At 40.9% G+C, this 18298-nt stretch overlaps 1 protein-coding gene across 1 annotated transcript; it reads right to left on the bottom strand.

Moving 5' to 3' along the window:
• Positions 1 to 541: 541 nt before the first annotated feature.
• Positions 542 to 16904, bottom strand: LOC134100445 (myosin heavy chain, fast skeletal muscle-like). Its single transcript, XM_062553638.1, has 40 exons — positions 16877 to 16904; positions 16656 to 16702; positions 14305 to 14520; positions 14071 to 14214; positions 13834 to 13990; positions 13706 to 13733; positions 13453 to 13573; positions 13261 to 13353; positions 12923 to 12986; positions 12729 to 12827; positions 12543 to 12646; positions 12327 to 12465; positions 10893 to 11011; positions 10579 to 10728; positions 10328 to 10498; positions 9942 to 10242; positions 9773 to 9840; positions 9097 to 9184; positions 8891 to 9008; positions 8664 to 8787; positions 8423 to 8559; positions 6059 to 6314; positions 5705 to 5947; positions 5435 to 5611; positions 5206 to 5351; positions 5011 to 5101; positions 4542 to 4931; positions 4204 to 4449; positions 3907 to 4103; positions 3632 to 3815; positions 3381 to 3546; positions 2831 to 2955; positions 2429 to 2737; positions 2113 to 2316; positions 1896 to 2021; positions 1627 to 1797; positions 1437 to 1541; positions 1264 to 1359; positions 884 to 1015; positions 542 to 766 (listed from the first exon to the last, which is right to left on the bottom strand). Exons 3-40 carry the CDS (start codon positions 14506 to 14508, stop codon positions 743 to 745), a joined length of 5817 nt encoding a protein of 1938 aa, XP_062409622.1. The 5' UTR covers positions 14509 to 14520; positions 16656 to 16702; positions 16877 to 16904; the 3' UTR covers positions 542 to 742.
• Positions 16905 to 18298: the final 1394 nt, after the last annotated feature.

Here is an 18298-nt window from a genome sequence, read left to right as displayed (position 1 = left end):
GGTCCAAGAAATCTTGCTGCTATGTGTAATTTGTGTGTCCAGTGGTGTCATGTGCAGCGTGACGGGTGAGTGTTCTCGGGTTCGGTTCCCATGCGATGAATTTACAGTTAACATATGATTATATATATATTAATGGCATGTTTAGTTCTCTCTAATGAAAAGCATGTCCACTATGTTAAAGGGTCATGCACATTTAGTAGCTTGTTCAGTGACAGTAGGCTATGTCAGTGGGCTGTATCTGATGCAAGCCAGCCTATGGCCTAATTCTGTAGCCTTTATAGGTTACTATTACAGTTCTTTTCAATTGTTTACACACAATTTTTTAAACCGGGTTATTTTTAGCAAAATATAAGCACAGCTATCCAAACTCAACACTCAGTTTGCATAATTCCTAGATTGTTTGCAAAATTATACATTTCTATCAAAATATACACACCCAGGAAATCTTAAAGTGATGATAAATGCAAATAGGGAGGTCTAAACATGTTACAAATTCTGATCACAATCATTTCTGATTCTGATTAACAACAGTATACTCATATATTTTGAAGAGACTTTTATTATGTAGGGGTTACAGAATGGTCACAGTAATCAGGATATTAACACCCTGGAGTCTTATTAACCCCCTGGGGATCTAAAAAACTGTTCCAAACACACATCTGAATCTCTGTGGGATTTTGTCCTAGAAACATTAGTGACAACATTATTCCAAATGAATGACGGGTCAGAAGATTTCACAGGATTACTCTGCTGCAGCCTCCTTGCCCTTAGAAAGAGACATTGAGGAATGAAATGAAATGTGTGCAATTGAATGGAATGAAACGAGTGTGAACATATGATGTCATATGATACATTGAAATATGGCAAATTATACAGTACTTACCTTCCCAGAATCACGGCTCTTTGCTCTCAGCTTGTTGACCTGGGATTCAGCAATGTCAGCACGCTCCTCAGCCTCCTCCAGCTCATGCTGAACCTTCCTGAACTTGGACAGGTGGGAGTTGGATTGCTCCTCCTAATAATGAGCAAATATATTTAATAAGTGCTTCTGTTATGAAGCAAACCAATATTTTCTTTTATGTGTATGAAGATTAATTTAGAGTCCAGGTGATACAAACATTTTTTAGTGTTCATCCTTCTGTGGCATTCATTACAAATGTTCTTTTATTGAATTTTGTCCAGTGTTCTCAAATTATGCTATCATTTTTATTAATCCGAAAGGCAATACATTTGACCATATAAGCAACACAAGAAACTACTTACAGCTTCCTCAGCCTGTCTCTTGTAGGATTTGACCTTCAGCTGCAGCTTGTCAACTAGGTCCTGCAGTCTGCGAACATTTTTCTTGTCCTCCTCAGTCTGAAAAGAAAAACAACATGTCAGTCATTGTCCTCAAGATGAATTCTGTTCTGTTCATGGTTAAAGAAACTTCATACCTGGTAGGTGAGCTCCTTCACTCTCCTCTCATATTTACGGACCCCCTTGACAGCGTCAACACCACGTCGTTGTTCATTCTCAACCTCAGTTTCCAGCTCACGAACCTTTACATAAGCAAGAGTTTCATTTCGCAATGTCTTCATTTTATTTATTAGTTTTTGAATATCTTACACAAGTTTAGTCACTTACTCTGGACTCCAGTTTCTGGAGTTGTTTCTTGCCACCCTTCATAGCCAGATTCTCAGCCTCATCCAGGCGGTGCTGCAGATCCTTCACAGTGACCTCCAGGTTCTTCTTCATCCTCTCCAGATGAGAACTGGTGTCCTGCTCCTTCTTCAGCTCCTCTGCCATCATGGCAGCCTAAAATAATGGGACATTGTGTTTTAGATCACACTAGCTACATACAGTATTTAGCTCATCATTTACAATACTAAAGTTCAAAACAAAACATTGCTTACATCAGTGATGGCTTTCTTGGCCTTGTCCTCAGCATTTCTAGCCTCCTGGACAATATCATCAACCTCGCCTTGGACCTGAACCAAGTCACCCTCAAGCTTCTTCTTGGTGTTAATCAGACTTGTGTTCTAAAATTCACAAACCAGATCAGGTCAGGTCAGTTATAAACTGAAGGTGTACATTTCAAGTGCATTCATTTTTGAACACCCTTCCCTTTACCTGGGAGTGCAGGAGGCCAACACGCTCACTGGCATCAACCAGCTCTTGTTCAGCCACTTTGCGGCCTCTCTCTGTTTGCTCCAGGGCAGCTCTGAGCTCCTCAATCTCAGCCACCATCAGGGTGTTCCTGCGTTCCACCATGGCAACCTGCTCCTTCATGTCTTCCTGTCCTCTGACAGCATCATCAAGGTGCAGTTGGGCATCCTGATAAAATAACATGGAAGAATAAAGTGTGTGTCATACTACTTAATCGTATTGTATTTATGGTAATATAAGATCAGGCAGGATCCTTGTACTATATTATTGCATAATTAACCTTGAGTTGACCCTGCACATTTCGCAGTTGTTTCTGGGACTCAGACGCCTGGCGGTTAGCATGGCTCAGCTGAATCTCCATCTCATTGAGGTCTCCCTCCATCTTCTTCTTGACTCTCAGGGCATCATTTCTGCTTCTGACCTCAGAGTCCAGAGTGCTCTGCATGGAGTCAGTAATCCTCTGGGCGTTCCTCTTGATCTGCTCCATCTCCTCATCCTTTTCTGCGAGCTTCCTGTCAACCTCACCCTTAATCTGGTTGAGTTCAAGTTGGACACGAAGAATCTTGGACTCCTCATGCTCAAGAGTTCCCTAAACAAGAAAATTAAGAAATTTAAAATATAAACAACATCACCATTTCCATTCCTCACTATGTAAGAAAGCCTGTCTGAATGTCTACTGTACCTCAGCCTCCTCCAGGGCTGTTTGGATCTCAGATTTTTCAGTCTCAACAGTCTTCTTGGCCTTCTCCAGCTCATGGATGCTCTTTCCAGTCTCACCAAGCTGCTCAGTCAGGTCAGATATCTCCTCTGCAAAAATGCAGTTATATTACAGTTATGATATTATCTGGAAGTATTAAAAAAAAAAGGCAGATACTATTTGCACCTGGGTGCAAATAATCAACATTACTATTTACACCCGATGTCTAACATCCATGTACCCTGTCAATAGGCCTGGGAGAGCAGAGAGCAGAGCAATAGGCCAGCTCTACAGTAGGCTAGGCCTGACTTAGTTTTTAACAGTTTTAGCTGTTTTGCCATGTCTGGGTTACTTGGAAGTCATTATACAAATATTAGGCTAATGAGTGGTCATGTGGTAGCTTGATCAAAGGCAAGCTAGTTCAAAGAATTGTTTTCTGAGTTGTCTTCCAGGCAGCGCTGCCACTGTTGACTTAAAGGCAATCCTACTCCTAATGTAAGCGGGATACTGTATGCATTGGGTTATTTTGACTCACGTTGCAAATTCTTGTTCTCCCTCTTCAGGGTCTCCAGGTGGTCAAGAGACTCTTCATAGGAGTTCTTCATCTTAAACAGCTCTGTGCTGAGAGAACGTGCCTCTTTCTGGGCACCCTCCAACTCTGCCTGACCCTCCTCATACTTCTGCTTCCATTCTGCTAAGACCTTTGAGAAGCAGGTAGTCACTTCAGGTGAATTTCAGATTTGTGAACAGAAGTACTTTGGAATTACAAATATTGAACTGTATTACCTTGTCAAAGTTCCTTTGCTTCTTGTCAAGGTTGGCAGCTAGAGCATTGGCTCTCTCCACATCAATCATGAGATCCTCAACCTCACCCTGGAGTCTCTGCTTGGTCTTCTCTAGAGAGGCACATTTTGAGTTGACAGCCTCAATTTGCTCCTCAGCCTCCTGGAGACGCTGGGCAAGCTTTTTTCTGAAGGAAAAAGCATCACATTTAATGTTTTAGAGGGTTTTAATGGACAAAATAAATTTCCAAATTCCATTTCTGCATCTTTAACACATACTTTGACTCTTCAAGCTCCTCAGTGCGCTGGATGGCATCAGTTTCATACTTGGTCCTCCACTGAGCAACCTCGCTGTTGGCCTTGGACATGCCACGTTGAAGCTCAGCCTTTGCTTCCTGCTCCTCCTCAAACTGCTCCCTTAGAAGGTCGCAGTCATGACGAGCTGACTGAACAGCATGAGCCAGGGCATTCTTGGCCTGTTTGTTAACAAGTAAGGATGTTTAATTAATATAAAGCATTTCCATGATTGTGATTTATGTTATCCAATTTCTTCATTTCATGCATTGGTATTAGTACCTTGACTTCCTCTTCATTCAGTCTCTTCAGCTCCTCAACTTGCTGAGTGAAGGCCTGCTTGCTTCTGGTCAGCTGAGACACAAGAGCATCTTTCTCCTCCACCTGGCGGGCAAGCTCACCATTTTCAGTCTGAAGTCTTGCTCTCTGAGCGCTGAGGTCATTGACCTGTCGGACACCCTCATCACTCTTGGCCTTGGTTTCACTGAGTTGGTCTTCAAGGGTTCGGCACATCTTCTCCAGATTTGTCTGTTTATGATCATATCCATTAGTTATTAAATGTTAATTAAATTATTGTAAGTTTCTTTGTTGCTTTTATAGCATAAGGGTAAACATCTCACCTTAGATTTAGCAACAGCCTCCATATTGCTGGAGAGATCATCAATCTCCATCTTGTATTCACTCTTCTCCTTCTCAAGCTTCTGCTTAACACGTTGAAGGTTATCAATCTGCTCTCCCAGCTCAGCCACGCTGTCAGCCTGCTTCTTGCGGAGAGCTGATGCAGTGGCTTCATGCTGCAGGGTGGACTCCTCAAGGTCACGACGCAACTTCTGGAACTCAGCCTCACGCTTTTTGTTCATCTCAATTTGAGCAGCAGTGGCACCACCAGCTTCCTCAAGCCTTTCACTAATCTCTTCAAGTTCCCTGGAGAGGTCCGCTCTCTGCTTCTCAACCTTGGCACGAGCTGCACGCTCGGCCTCAATCTCCTCCTCTAGTTCCTCAATGCGGGCCTATTGCAAAAATATTATGTTAGTGAGGCAGAAAACTTCAAAAACGTGCAGAGTTTGAGTTGGTGGTGAATAATTAAACCTGAAGCTCCTTGATCTTCTTCTGCAGCTGAGCACCAAGTGATTGTTCATCTTCAATCTTACTCAGAAGTTGACTTGTTTCAAAGTCCTTCCTGATTAAAAAAAGATTGAAGAATAGGAAAGGAAGAATAATTTCTGTAGTTTTGCAGTATACATGGAATTGAACAGTGATATTTTGTAATAGATAACGCTTTACTTCTTTATCTTCTCTTCAGACTGCTGCTTGTCATTTTCCAGATCCATGATGTTTTCCTGGGCAAGCTTCAGGTCACCTTCAAGCTTTCTCTTGGCTCTCTCAAGGTCCATACGGAGCTTCTTTTCTTGCTCCAGGGAACCCTCAAGCTGCCAATTTGTGGGGTGAGTATGTGGTAAATGGTCATATTTCAAAGTAATAAGTTGTCAAATGTGTTTTTTTTTTTACTTACATCATCCACTTGCTGTTCAAGCTTAGTCTTGGATTTGGTCAGAGTGTTGACTTTGTCTTCCTCTGCTTGAAGATCATCAAGAGTCTGCTGGTGGGCCTCTTGGAGGGCTTTCTTCTCCTTTGTCAGCTTAGCAATGGACTCATCCTGAGAGGCCATCTCTTCAGTTAGGTTCTTGACCTGTACAGAGAACGTTTTACATTAGTAAAACTAAAAAAGTACGATATTTTATTTTACACAGACTACGTTGATCAGCCCTTCATAAATCCCAACCTTGTTCTCAGTGGCATGTTTCTCCTTCTCCACTTTAGCCAAGGTCAGCTCCAGATCATCAATGTCCTTCTTGAGCTCAGAGCACTCATCCTCCAGTTTCCTCTTCTTGGCAGTCAGCTCAGCATTGATTTCCTCTTCATCCTCCAGTCTCTCAGTTGTTTCTTTGAGCTTGGCCTCAAGCTGGATCTTACTTTTGATGAGACCCTCACACCTCTCCTCAGCATCATTGAGACCCTCATTTCCCTATTGTAAATATAAGATGGAAAGATGACAGATCATTTATATTGAAAACACAGTGCTGAGACTGGGTAGTGGCATGATTGAGAATATTGAAATGGTACAGTATACACTTACAGATGCCACTTGCAGTGCCAGGTCATTCCTCTCTTGCACCAGAGCCACCATTTTCTCCTCTAGCTCCTTCTTCCTGGCTGTTGTCTTTTCATGCTCCACTTTGAGTTTCTCATAGTTCTCCTTCAAGTTGGCTAGCTCCTTCTCAGTTTCAGCACTCTTGAGTAGGGGCTTGATCTTGTAGTAAACCTTCATCCAAGGCCATGTCTTGACATTCATGAATGAGCGTATATTGTACTGGATGGTGTAGATAGCCTCCCTACACAAGAAAGGTGGTGAAACATATCCTTAAATATTCTATGTAGAATTATGATTACATAAGATGAGCAGAAAGTATGGATGCAACCACATAAAACATCTCATAATACGATAATACCTTGGTAACAAGTCCACAACACGGTATTCATTGCAATATTGTTGGGATGTAATAATATTAATCTCTCAATGCAATGATACAGTATCAAGTCAATACTAGGTCATTAGGTGACATAATATGGATGCTGAGTTGGAAACTTGCTAGACAGAAAGTAGCCTAATGATGCGTTCATATAGGCTGGCCATCACCAGACCAAGCTCAATCTTTTAAGATAGAACATGGGGAGTCTGTGCAGAGGAAGAGGCATGACCAATGGGCATAGTTCAAATGGATAATTTTTTAAGCAATCAGACCAACGATCCGGGTGTCCCTGGTGGATAAGCTAGTTTGTGATTGGTTCCAGCTAACGTGGACAGGAAGCAGGAGAGATTAATGTGAGGTTTCCAGCCTGAACTTCAGGGCAAAATCCAATCGCCGGCAGATTGGGCTGGGTTTACCCAGCCTAGAGGGAAAACACATTATTGGAGGATAGGGTTGGGCGATGTCCCCTTAATTGGCATATGACGATGTGTACAGTAAAACATCGCAATGGACGATGATATATATTATTTTATAGGCTATATAAATATTATATAGGCTATATGGCCTGGTGAAAGTGGACAGCTAAGAGACATATACTGACTGGGCTACTGTGTGGAAGATCTGCTCCAAGAAAATCCTAGTAAGAGACCGACAGACAGCCAATCTAAACACCTGCTTACACCAACCAGCGGTATATTACGCATTCGCTGGGCCTCGCAAAAAACCTCGCGGTCACTCATCTAAAATCTTGAATAGCCCAGTCTGTACCTAACTCATATGTTACGCATCCCACGTTATTAGGCTACCGGCTTGCCGACTATGAGGGCAGCAGAAAGTGAAAGTAGGCTGCGATCGCGCAGTCAAGTCTTAAATAACAGTTGAAGTAGGCTAAACAACTTTTACAAATAGCCTAACGAATGGCCCGATTGCCACTCCGCTGCTGGGGCTTTTGCTAAAGGCAAATGCGTGAAATACAAGCATTACAGTGAAAGACGTAGGCTATAGCTCATCAAACTCTTCAGCAGACATGAGAAAGTACTTGTGGTGCTTCTCCTCATCTAACAGCTGCATCTTTTGTGTATTTAAGTGTGGAACACTCCCTGGCTCTTCCTTAGTTCAGTGGTCGCACATCCTATCACAGTTAATTTGTAGTGCGCCGGCGCTAATCTAAGATGGCGCGCATTCAGGACACAGACATTGGAGTATGCCTCTTATATGCGTCTAAAATTACGCACGTCAAATGTCCAGTGCCGCGTGCGCGTGACGTAGACGGAGGAGTGTGCTAGAGCCTTAAAAGTTTCTCTAATTGATGCATTTAACCGCAAGTTTTCCAACACAAAATAGACATGCGCTGTTTTCATATGGAGGCATACCTAATCAATAGCTAATAACACTTCTACTCCCCTGTGCTTGTGCGATACACCCACTTATAGCTGACCCTCCTATGAATGCATAGTTGCATACGCATGACAAGGAAAAACGCAAATAGCCGTTCTCAGCTCCCACGACAGGCAGCCTGCGCTTTTCCCTCAGTCCGGCCTACTGTAGATACCTCGCCATGTTTTTACGTGCACGTTACAAATCAAATACACCTGAAATGGGCGCAAAAACGTTAGCACATCTGGCACTCAGTCCGCTGGATCAGATGTTATTTTAATTCATGTGTCGGTCTGTTTATGACTTATGTTTGTCCGCTGGATCAGATGTTATTTTAATTCATGTGTCGGTCTGTTTATGACTTTGGTTTGAATCCATGATCTTCCGTGTCAAAAAAGAAAGGTATTATTAAAGATATCCGCAAAAGAACAAATTCGCGTCTGACCTGCCAAGTCTCTTTTCCCCACTAGTGAGGCCTGCCCCACACTTGGAGAACCACTGATTTAGAGGGACGCAAAGGCAGACTATACAGTTAATGCTACTCATACTACAGCAGTCTTTCAGACTTTTGAGTTCTTTTGATACACATTTACCTCCTTTCCATCATCTTTACAAACTCCCTCCTCATCAGGTATGCACGGCAGAGAGCCTGAGTCATTGTGACCAGGTTAGCCAGTTTCTCATCTCGCAACTCCTCAAGGGTACCAAGCAGACCAGCTTTGAAGAACACCTGAGGGAAAAAGGAAAATATAAGCGTGAATACTAGTACTGAATATAAGCATTGACACAGAAAACTGTGCATGAGAAACAAATGATAGATTGCATGAAACGTACCTTTGTGTGTCCAAACTTGTATTGTGTGTGATCAACATCAATGGACCCCAAGAGCTTCTCAGAGGCCTTCTTGTTATCAATGAACTGACCATCAGGGATGACACTGGCATTCAGCACTTTGTATCTGAACAGAATAAATAAATATATGTGAAGGATATTACTTTTTCCTCTTTGAAGACAGTATTGAATATGTGTAATACTTTACTGTATTGGCTGTCTCAGTTCACCTCTGCTTGAAGTCACCATAGAGAATTCTGCTTGGGAAACCCTTTCTGCAGATTCTGATACCCTCCAGCACACCATTGCACCTGAGCTGATGGATGACCAGGAAGTTCTGCATATAACCTGCATGACAAATACAAGTCATGAGATCTCATATTCCCAATGTGATAAATAATACCAATATCTTCATTGGCTACCAAACACCCTTTACCTGGTTTCTTAATTTCATTTGGAATCAGACAACGCACAAAGTGAGGATGGGTGCTCCTCAAGTTGGTCATCAGTTTGCCCAAGTTCTCCTGTTGAGATAAGAATGCAGTCAAAACATCCTCTCACCTTTCTTTAGATTGATTTGTTTGCTATTGGTTTAACACAACATGGGATCACATCATGTTATACTAATAACATTGCACAGACATTGCACTGTGCATACTTCAGAGGGCACTGTTCCTACCCATTTTGGCCTACCATCAAATGCTTGTTTCAAATAATCGCAATAATTGTGGCACGGAGTGACAGACGTAGAATACTGCTTCTTTCTTTCTGCCGGATCACAAGCGTCTCTGTATTGACCACATTTCAGCCCTCTAGGTCACTTGATATAGCTTAGAAACACAACTGAGCCATAGTACCAGGTCTTGTGAATCTGTGCAAAATACTGTGTAGATCTTGCATTTTGTAAAATACCCATAGGACTTTTAGTTGCCCAAAATGGATACTGACAATACAAGGTTTACTGTGTGGCAACCTCTCGGTGTAGAAGCATAATCCTGTTGTCAAATGAAAGGTTACACTGAAGTTTCGTGTAGACTATTTTGAAAATATAGGGGAATATTTACACAAGATGTGCCATGGAAGGCACACTGTCACATAATTAATATACATACCCTGAACTGTGATGACACAGTCTGCATGGAGCCACCCTTCTTCTTCTTCTTACCACCACCACTAGTGTCTGTTGACACACAAATTATTCAATAATTGAGATGCATATATATAAATGTATTCATGGGATAGTTTTGTATTAACTTAGACTTATAGAATGTTTTTTGTTACCCTCAACAACTGGAGGGTACAAAACAGGCAGGAGTTTTACTCCCGACTTCTGATACAGCTGCACAACAGAATCGTTCAGTGGATCCTTGTTCTTGTCCAGCCACCCAGCGACGTTGTAGTCCACAGTGCCAGCATAGTGCACCAGGGAGAAATGGGCCTCAGCGTGGCCTTTTTTGGGCTTGGGCTTCTCAAAGGCCTTAGTTTTGCCAAGATGCTGATCATACAGCTTGTTCTTGAAAGTGGTGTCAGACGCCTTGGGGAACATGCACTCCTCTTCAAGGATGGCAAAGATTCCCATTGGCTGTGAAGTGAGCATATTGTTAAAAGTGGGAATTATAAAATGATACGAATCTAGAGCATGGCTCATTTGACTGATTGAAACTGACCTTCTCAATGAGCTCAATGCAAGCAGCTAAGTCCATGCCGAAGTCAATGAACTCCCATTCAATGCCCTCTTTCTTGTACTCCTCTTGCTCCAGAACGAACATGTGGTGGTTGAAGAACTGTTGCAGTTTCTCATTGGTAAAGTTGATGCACAGCTGCTCCATGCTGTTGAACTGTGTTGGGGAAAATTTGTATATTAATTGCGAATGGAACTGTGAGAAATTAATAATGTTGGCGAAAGTTTTGTCCTCACATCAAAAATCTCAAAGCCAGCAATATCCAGCACACCAATGAAGAACTGCCTTGGCTGTTTAGTGTCCAACATCTGGTTGATGCGGATGACCATCCACAAGAACATCCTCTCATAGATTGACTTGGACAAGGCTGAAACTGAGTTATGGACCTAAAACAGAATATTAAAGCAATGAGTATGCTATGTTCAGACACCAAAAAGTCAAATGCTGGTCGTTTGCAATTCATTTCAGTTTTACTACAAGGAATTCTGTCCAGACGCTGCCAAATGGTTTGTCATCTTCAGTAAACCTGTTTTAGTGAATGAAATAATACCTGTGGCACAGTCTGACCCTTGGTGACAAACTCATTTCCAACTTTCACTCTTGGGTAGCACAAAGCCTTTAGCATGTCAGCAGAGTTCAGGCCCAGGAGGTAAGCGACTTTGTCAGCATCTAAAAAAATGGCCAAGGTGCAGCATTTCGGTGATTTGAGATGTACAGTAACACAAATGTTATACTACACACAAAACAAATTTGGGACAGCATTTGCAAGAAGTTTGTTTACCTCGATCTCCTCTCTCGAAATCAAAACAGTTGTCCAAGATAGTGCTAGGTTAAAGGCTATGTCTCACAAAAATGTTAGTCTAATGATAGACACTATCTCTTTGCTTTTTAAATATGAATATGAGTATATGTTGATATAATCACATGGCGATGTATCATTTTTTGGGCCTGGTGTAGCAGTGTTTGAGATTCAGTCAGAAATGTATAATTAAAGGAGAATTCCGGTGTGAAATTGAGCTTAACTGTACCGAAACATGTTAAGGTGTACTCACACGTGTTTTAGACGCACTTTCACTCACCCCCAGCATTCCGAACTCCTCCGTTTTCAGCCTAGCTTACAGTAGGCTTGAATCTATTAGATTGGGCATTACGTAGCCTATGCAGCTAAATCGCTATTTTTAAACCATTAAAAAGGTTCCAAGTAACTCCACACTGCATTGGTAGACTTGTGAGGGTCCTGACATTTAAAACGAGACACTGAGAACTTTGGAAATGCACAGGAAGTTTATTAAAAAAAGACTGTTTACAAGCAGTGCCTTCATAGAATCTCTCCGCTGGGCGCCATCTTGGAATCAAGTCGCGATAAGCCGACTGACGAGCACGAACGAACAGGAAGGACAGGGGAACATATTGCTAAAGTAATTCCATAGGAATTATATAGTTATACTGTCTACATGAGCATGATGAGTAACAAAGCTCAAAATGTTTGCAATATGACCCCCTGTCTTTCCTGTTCGTTTGTGCTCGTCAGTCGACTTATCGCGACTTCACCACAAGATGGCGCCCAGCGGAGAGATTCTATGAAGGCACTGCTTGAATAAACAGTCTTTTTTAATAAACTTCCTGTGCACTTCCAATGTTTTAAGTATCTCGTTTTAAATGTCAGGACCCTCAGAAGTCAACCACTGCAGTGTGGAGTTACTTGGAACCTTTTTAATGGTTTAAAAATAGCGATTTAGCTGCATAGGCTACGTAATGCCCAATCTAATAGATTCAAGCCTACTGTAAGCTAGGCTGAAAACGGAGGAGTTCGGAATGCTGGGGGTGAGTGAAAGTGCGTCTAAAACACGTGTGAGTACACCTTAACATGTTTCGGTACAGTTAAGCTCAATTTCACACCGGAATTCTCCTTTAATGAATCAATGCATCAATAGTACATTTTAGTTGTTACTAGAACTGACTGTTCCATTAGAGTGTAACCTACCCTCAGTGCCATCAGGCTCAGCCTGCTCCTCACGCTGCTTCTGTTTGAATTTCATGTTTCCATGATGGAGCACAGCACCAGTCAGCTTGTAAATGGTCATTTTCTCCTCATTACTGAAACCCAGGATATCAATGGCATCCTAGAATGATAAATTTGATTATTTTGGAGCTTTTTTAAAGTCATCAAAGAGAGAAAATACACTAGTGGAAGACATACATCAGTGGCATCCAGCTCCTCTTTGTCATCAATGCTGGCCACAGTGATCTGACCCTGACTGCACATCGGGAAGTCATAGGGGTTGGTTGTGATGAGGGACATTTCTGTAGGGATTAAAAAAAATGATTTTACAAATCGTATCACATGTATTGATTTTTGAAGGTTGGTTGAACATATTAACATTACCTATCAGCTCAGGCTTGTGGTTGGTCATCATCTGGTAGAAGATGTGGTAGCCTCTCTCATCAGGAAGCTGGAACGTCACTCTAGACTTCTCCAGCAGGTCTTTTATGCAGGAAAGGACACATTATCATTTGATACATTTAAGGTAATAATTAAACATTTCTTTCAACACAGATTCATTACTTTATAATACTTACAAGTCTCAATATCAGCACTAGCCAGTTTTCCAGTTGTGCCAAAGTGAATTCTGATGAATTTACCCTGTTTGAGATTACATTTTGATATTACATGTATTTATTTAGCAGATGCTGTTAGCCAAAGCAGGTTACATGTTACAAATGAAGAAAAATATACAAGTATTCAATACATATGAAAATATTCAGTAATAGATCTGAGAGTAACACTACATACTGCCTTTACTAATACAAAAAGTAAAAGATGATAGTTTACAGGTTTAAGTAGAAAATCAGTTGATTACAGAAGTTGATTACTATCTAAAACAGAGGTAAACGTTTAAATAAGAGACTAAACTTACGAAACGTGAAGAGTTGTCATTCCTCACAGTCTTGGCATTACCATAAGCCTCCAGCAGTGGGTTGGCAGCAATAATCTGGTCTTCAAGAGAGCCCTGCAGATCCATAGATACATATGTTGTTATCGTACATGTTCATATTAAGTTTATGACTGTTGCTATGTGATAATTGGCCTATAAATATGCTACAGATACCTTTATTTTTCCTGAGGTGGCGGCAGGCTCTTGCTTCTTCTTGTCACCGGACACTGCAATTGTTGCAAAGTACTGGATGACACGCTTGGTGTTCACAGTCTTACCAGCACCAGATTCTCCGCTGTATTAAACAGAAGACATTGCAGTTTACTACATCATAATTACAAACTGTGCCATAAGAGTATAATGTAGTCCTTTAGGAAAGATTTAGCCCTTTATGAAACCTGGAAAAAGTTGTAAGGGTGACACTTACGTGATCAAGACAGACTGATTCTCCCTGTCTGTGGGGCAAAATAGATATTGATATGAATGGTTTATTTATATAAATTAATCAAATATGCAATGTATTTTTCAGTGTTGGCTTTAAAATTGAAAGCATACCTTGGAGCATGAACTGATAGGCATTGTCAGAGACAGAGAAGATGTGGGGTGGGGCCTCCACGCGCTTCTTGCCTCTGTAGGCATTCACCACCTCTTGGTCATACACTGGGAGCCACTTGTAGGGGTTCACAGTGACACAAAAAAGTCCAGAGTAGGTCTAGAATGAAGGAAAGATTAGTTGTTAGTTATTCAAATGTTCTTTTTTCCCCTTAATTTGGTCAAAAGTGCAATGCTTACGTAGATCATCCATGCTGCATAACGCTCTTTGAGGTTATACAGGACAGAGGCTTCATTGAGGTGGGTCATCATGGCCATGTCCTCAATTTTGTCGAACTTGGGAGGATTCATGGGGAAGACTTCATCTTCTTTCACTGTCCTTTCCTAAAATCAATGTAGAAAACAGCTTTCAGAAAGAGATGTATTCAAGAAACTTTCTATGAAAATGTCATTTTAACAGCCTTTCCAAAGTACCTCCTTGGTTTCAAGCGTTTCAACAGTGGCTTTGCCACCTTCCTTCTTTTTGATTGTACCCTTAACGTACAAGTCCTCTTTGTCAACCACATAGCAAGCACTCTTTGCATCAAAGGGCTTGGTTTGGGCTTCAAGTCTCTCCTTCTCAGGCTTACGAAGGTAGATGGCAGCAGCGCCAAACGCAGCCATTTCACCGTCTCCCATGGTTGCTGGTTACTGCATTAATCATAAACATGAAGAACAGACTGTGTCAACATCATTTTTTTTTTTTTTTTTTTTTTAAATAATCAGACATGTATAGACACAGTCAAGCAAATAAAGCGGTTAACATTCAGGACAAACCCACAGTTGTTTTGATATCTAAATAATAATGGAACCAATTTATTTACTGCACTGAATATCAACCTTGTGCCGCATGAATTATGACAACCTGAGTCAAGATTATTTTTGCATGTGTTTTATATAGTTAAACATTGCCATAATATCCCAGCAACAAAATAGCAAAATTATTGTCTATAAACAGTAATTTTAAGATCAAAGTCAGTGTAACAATTAATGAAATATGATGAAAATGGGCAAAGAAAAGCTAAACACAGACATACAGTTTCTCGCAAAATGGAACTAATCACAAAAATATATATATATTTTAAATAGCCTGATCAATGTCGAAAGACAATGTCATTTTTAAAGGAAGGTTATTAACCATTCTTCTATTTTAGACCACTTAGATGAGAGGCCTTGGACTACTGGAACAGAAATGAAAAAAGTAATGTTTTTAATCATATTTCTCTTATAACTGCATAGTCGTAGAATAAGAGAATTGAGCTTGATGGTGTTTTGGGCCCCCAACGCCGTCTTCCAGGCAAGGCACCTAATCCTAAACAGCAACATTGGGGGCCCAAAACACCAAGAAACGAGAATTGACCAGCGATTAGTTTAGTTTAGTTAAGTTTATTTGTTAAGCACAAATTGAAGTATCTGTGCAAGGTGGGAACGAAGCCTAGAAGGCTTGTACAGAGTTCCACACCTATTGCCACATTAGGATTCACTTGTAACATGCAAACTAAACATTACACATGTTCCCTCAAAAAAAGGAAACATTGAACGCAAAATAGTTACTTTGATCAAATCAAAGCTAGGATCAAGACAAAAGAAGAAAAAGACAAATCTCAAAAATAGATATTGAGAGAGAAGAAAGGACACAGGCAAACATTGCTTCATATTACCAGTAAGTGTGTCTTCAACTGCTTTTTAAAAGCAGTGGAGGAAGAAATTGATCTAAGCTGTGGACTTAATTCACTCCACAGCTTTGGGCCTCTAAATGAAATGTTAAACTGGTGCCTAGATGTATGAGTGCGTGGAAGCAGTAGGTTGTTGTTCCTAGATCTTGTATGATATGTATGGGTGTCAGCTGTGGTAATAAATATGTTCTGGAGATTCCTGCTAAGGTCAACATGTTTGGACTTTTTTTGGTCAACTTGATTTTTGGTGTTACAATTACAACTGCTCACCACTGGGAGGAAGCGTGGTGTTAAGCAGTAGTGAAGTAGCTACTGAAGTGACTGATGTGCAGTTGCACTAGCCTGGAAATCTAGACTCGAAAATGGCCCAATTCGAGGGGCGGCACCAAGCGTGCATTTGAAAATACCACTGCACACAATTGGATAACACTACCACCAATGTTAACTGACTGATTCTGAACTTCGATGTTACCGCACTGTCATCATCTGTTTAGCTTGCTTCTGGCCCGCCGCCCGCCTATATCAGATACACTGATGTGATTATGCAGATCAGCTCCAAGGTAGTGAGCATCATTACTGATTGTCAGAGGGAGCAAATCAGCATTCACTGAGCAAATCTAAACTGTGCTCTCGCGAGAACTCTGGATATCCAGAGTGCAGTTACACCACTGCAACCCATGCATTTAAAGGAAAATGGCTTTTGAATAGCCGTCTACTTTAGTGACCACCATGTGGCACAGTGTTAATTAACTCTGATGATGACGTAACTTTCCCAAGTTTTACATTTCCCTTTTGAAGCTTTTTAGGCAGTCAGATATTAATGAATTACGGTGGAGGGTGGGGATGTTTAAGCGTCAGTTTACGTTCAAGATTCGCGAAGACACTAGTCACAGCCTAATTTGTGACATTATAGGCAATTATGGTGTAAGTATATTGCACATTGTCTGCAAAGATTGTATATGTTTATACAAGTAAGACTGTGGAAGGAACAACATTGTGCCATAGCAATAATCTGTAAATGTCCTTCGACATATTTACTTTACCAGAATGCAAGTAGCTTGTTTTTTAATTGTTGAGCTGTTGAAATAAATCCAATGTATGCTACCTTACCTTTCCCTGCCAAAGGAAGATGAAATTCCCACAGCTGTTATGAGTATCTAAAAATGATGAAAACATACAAAGACAAGTATTTTAGGATATCAATAGCCTACATGTGACGTAGTAATCTTAAATTCATTAGTTGCTTTACAGATGAAAAGATGCAGTTTGCCATGACACATTCTCTAACAGGAGCCATCTCCTATCCGTGTCAGTGTCTGTGGAAGACTTACTGTGCACTGGATCCCCCTAACCTCTTCTACAGCCCTCCCCCCCAGCCAGTCCTTATATATTGACCTTTTTCTGTCAACTAAGCAGAACTCTAATAAGGCAAGATGTGTTTGATTTATGTGGATATATTTAAACTTTACCTTTACCTCGACCTCACTGTCACTTACAAGGGCAAAATAGATGGTTTACCTCAAAGTTTGGGTCATAATTAAAATGTGCTATTTGGAGATGTTCATTATGATAAAAAATAAAAAAAATTGAAGAAAAATGTGGAATACAAAGTTAATGGATGGGGCACAATGAGCAATGTTGCTAATGAATATGTTTTCTTTTCACTATTAACATAAAATAGTTCAGTTGTCATATACTTTGATGGCAGTATTGAAAAACTGCAAATGTAAGCTGTTATCATATATTACAGTAAAATTATAGTGCAATGTCTGCCACACACATCAGTTTGTCAGTGTGTTTCTGCTTTTATGGCCAAGGGCTTGCTCATCTGTATTTAGATGTGTCTGGCAGTTGTGCGAGATTTCAGTGGTTTGTAAATATCAGTTTACTAAAGTTGAGTCCCATTGATTTGTAGGCTCCCTCTCCCTGAAATAAATTACTTGTAATTAATATCTCCATCAAATATTAATGTGCTGCATTTCATATGCCTACCATGCATTTCTAGCATGTGTCATTAGTTTTGTTTTGGCAGAGGTAAGTTTGGTGATTGAAATAGTAAAGTTTAGGGCAATGTTCCAAAAGTGAAGAGCAGAGCAGTTTTATATCTGGTGTTAAGTGACAGACTTCTTCTAAGCTCCCCAGATGCCTGGACATACTGCACTACCAAATGTGCAAAAGGGATGACACAGTTAAGAAATTAAACTTGAAATTAGGCATCACAAATAAGTAAGTATTTGTGTTTTATTTATTTAAATAATATAAGTATTAAACTTTAGTGTGACACGGCAGTCATGGACTAGATACAACCAGGAGGAAAATCGGACTTTTCTTTTGTTGGAGATAGAGAGCGTGGATTTCGGGCAACATCGGATCTTCACATCTTCCGTGACGTTCGTGGCTTGCGTTCGTGGCCTGGTCAACTTTGGTCTCATCCCAGCTGCCAGGCCTGCATCCATCCTGCCGTCTCCACCCGAACTCCCGTAAGTCTGTATTCTTCCCCCTCTATACACCTCCATTCATTCACTGATAGGCTAGGCAATAATTGTTCGTAATTGTCCATGGCAAAGTGGTAAAAGAGTCATTTGTGCGCACCAATGGAAAGTCTGTGTTAGGAATAGTAGGCCTATAGCCTACTATAATCACACGTCACCCTAGGTAGGCACGGCAATCAGTGATTCAATTAGGAAAACACAGCAAAAAGTACATAGCAATATAAACCAAATCACACACACAGTGAATCACAGCAATCCAAA

Source organism: Sardina pilchardus, chromosome 14, assembly GCF_963854185.1.
Source record: "Sardina pilchardus chromosome 14, fSarPil1.1, whole genome shotgun sequence".
Classification (NCBI taxonomy): domain Eukaryota; kingdom Metazoa; phylum Chordata; class Actinopteri; order Clupeiformes; family Clupeidae; genus Sardina; species Sardina pilchardus.
The sequence above is the reverse complement of the archived record's forward strand: the minus strand, read 5'-3'. Positions and strand labels throughout refer to the sequence as shown.

Excerpts from the sequence above, each read along its gene's own strand:
- LOC134100445 (XM_062553638.1), bottom strand. The coding sequence starts at position 14,508 with ATGGGAGACGGTGAAATGGCTGCGTTTGGCGCTGCTGCCATCTACCTT. Across the intron at positions 8,560-8,663 it reads ACAAGTTTGGACACACAAAG|GTGTTCTTCAAAGCTGGTCT; the intron begins GTACGTTTCATG and ends TTTTTCCCTCAG. Across the intron at positions 1,798-1,895 it reads CCAAGAAAGCCATCACTGAT|GCTGCCATGATGGCAGAGGA; the intron begins GTAAGCAATGTT and ends CCATTATTTTAG.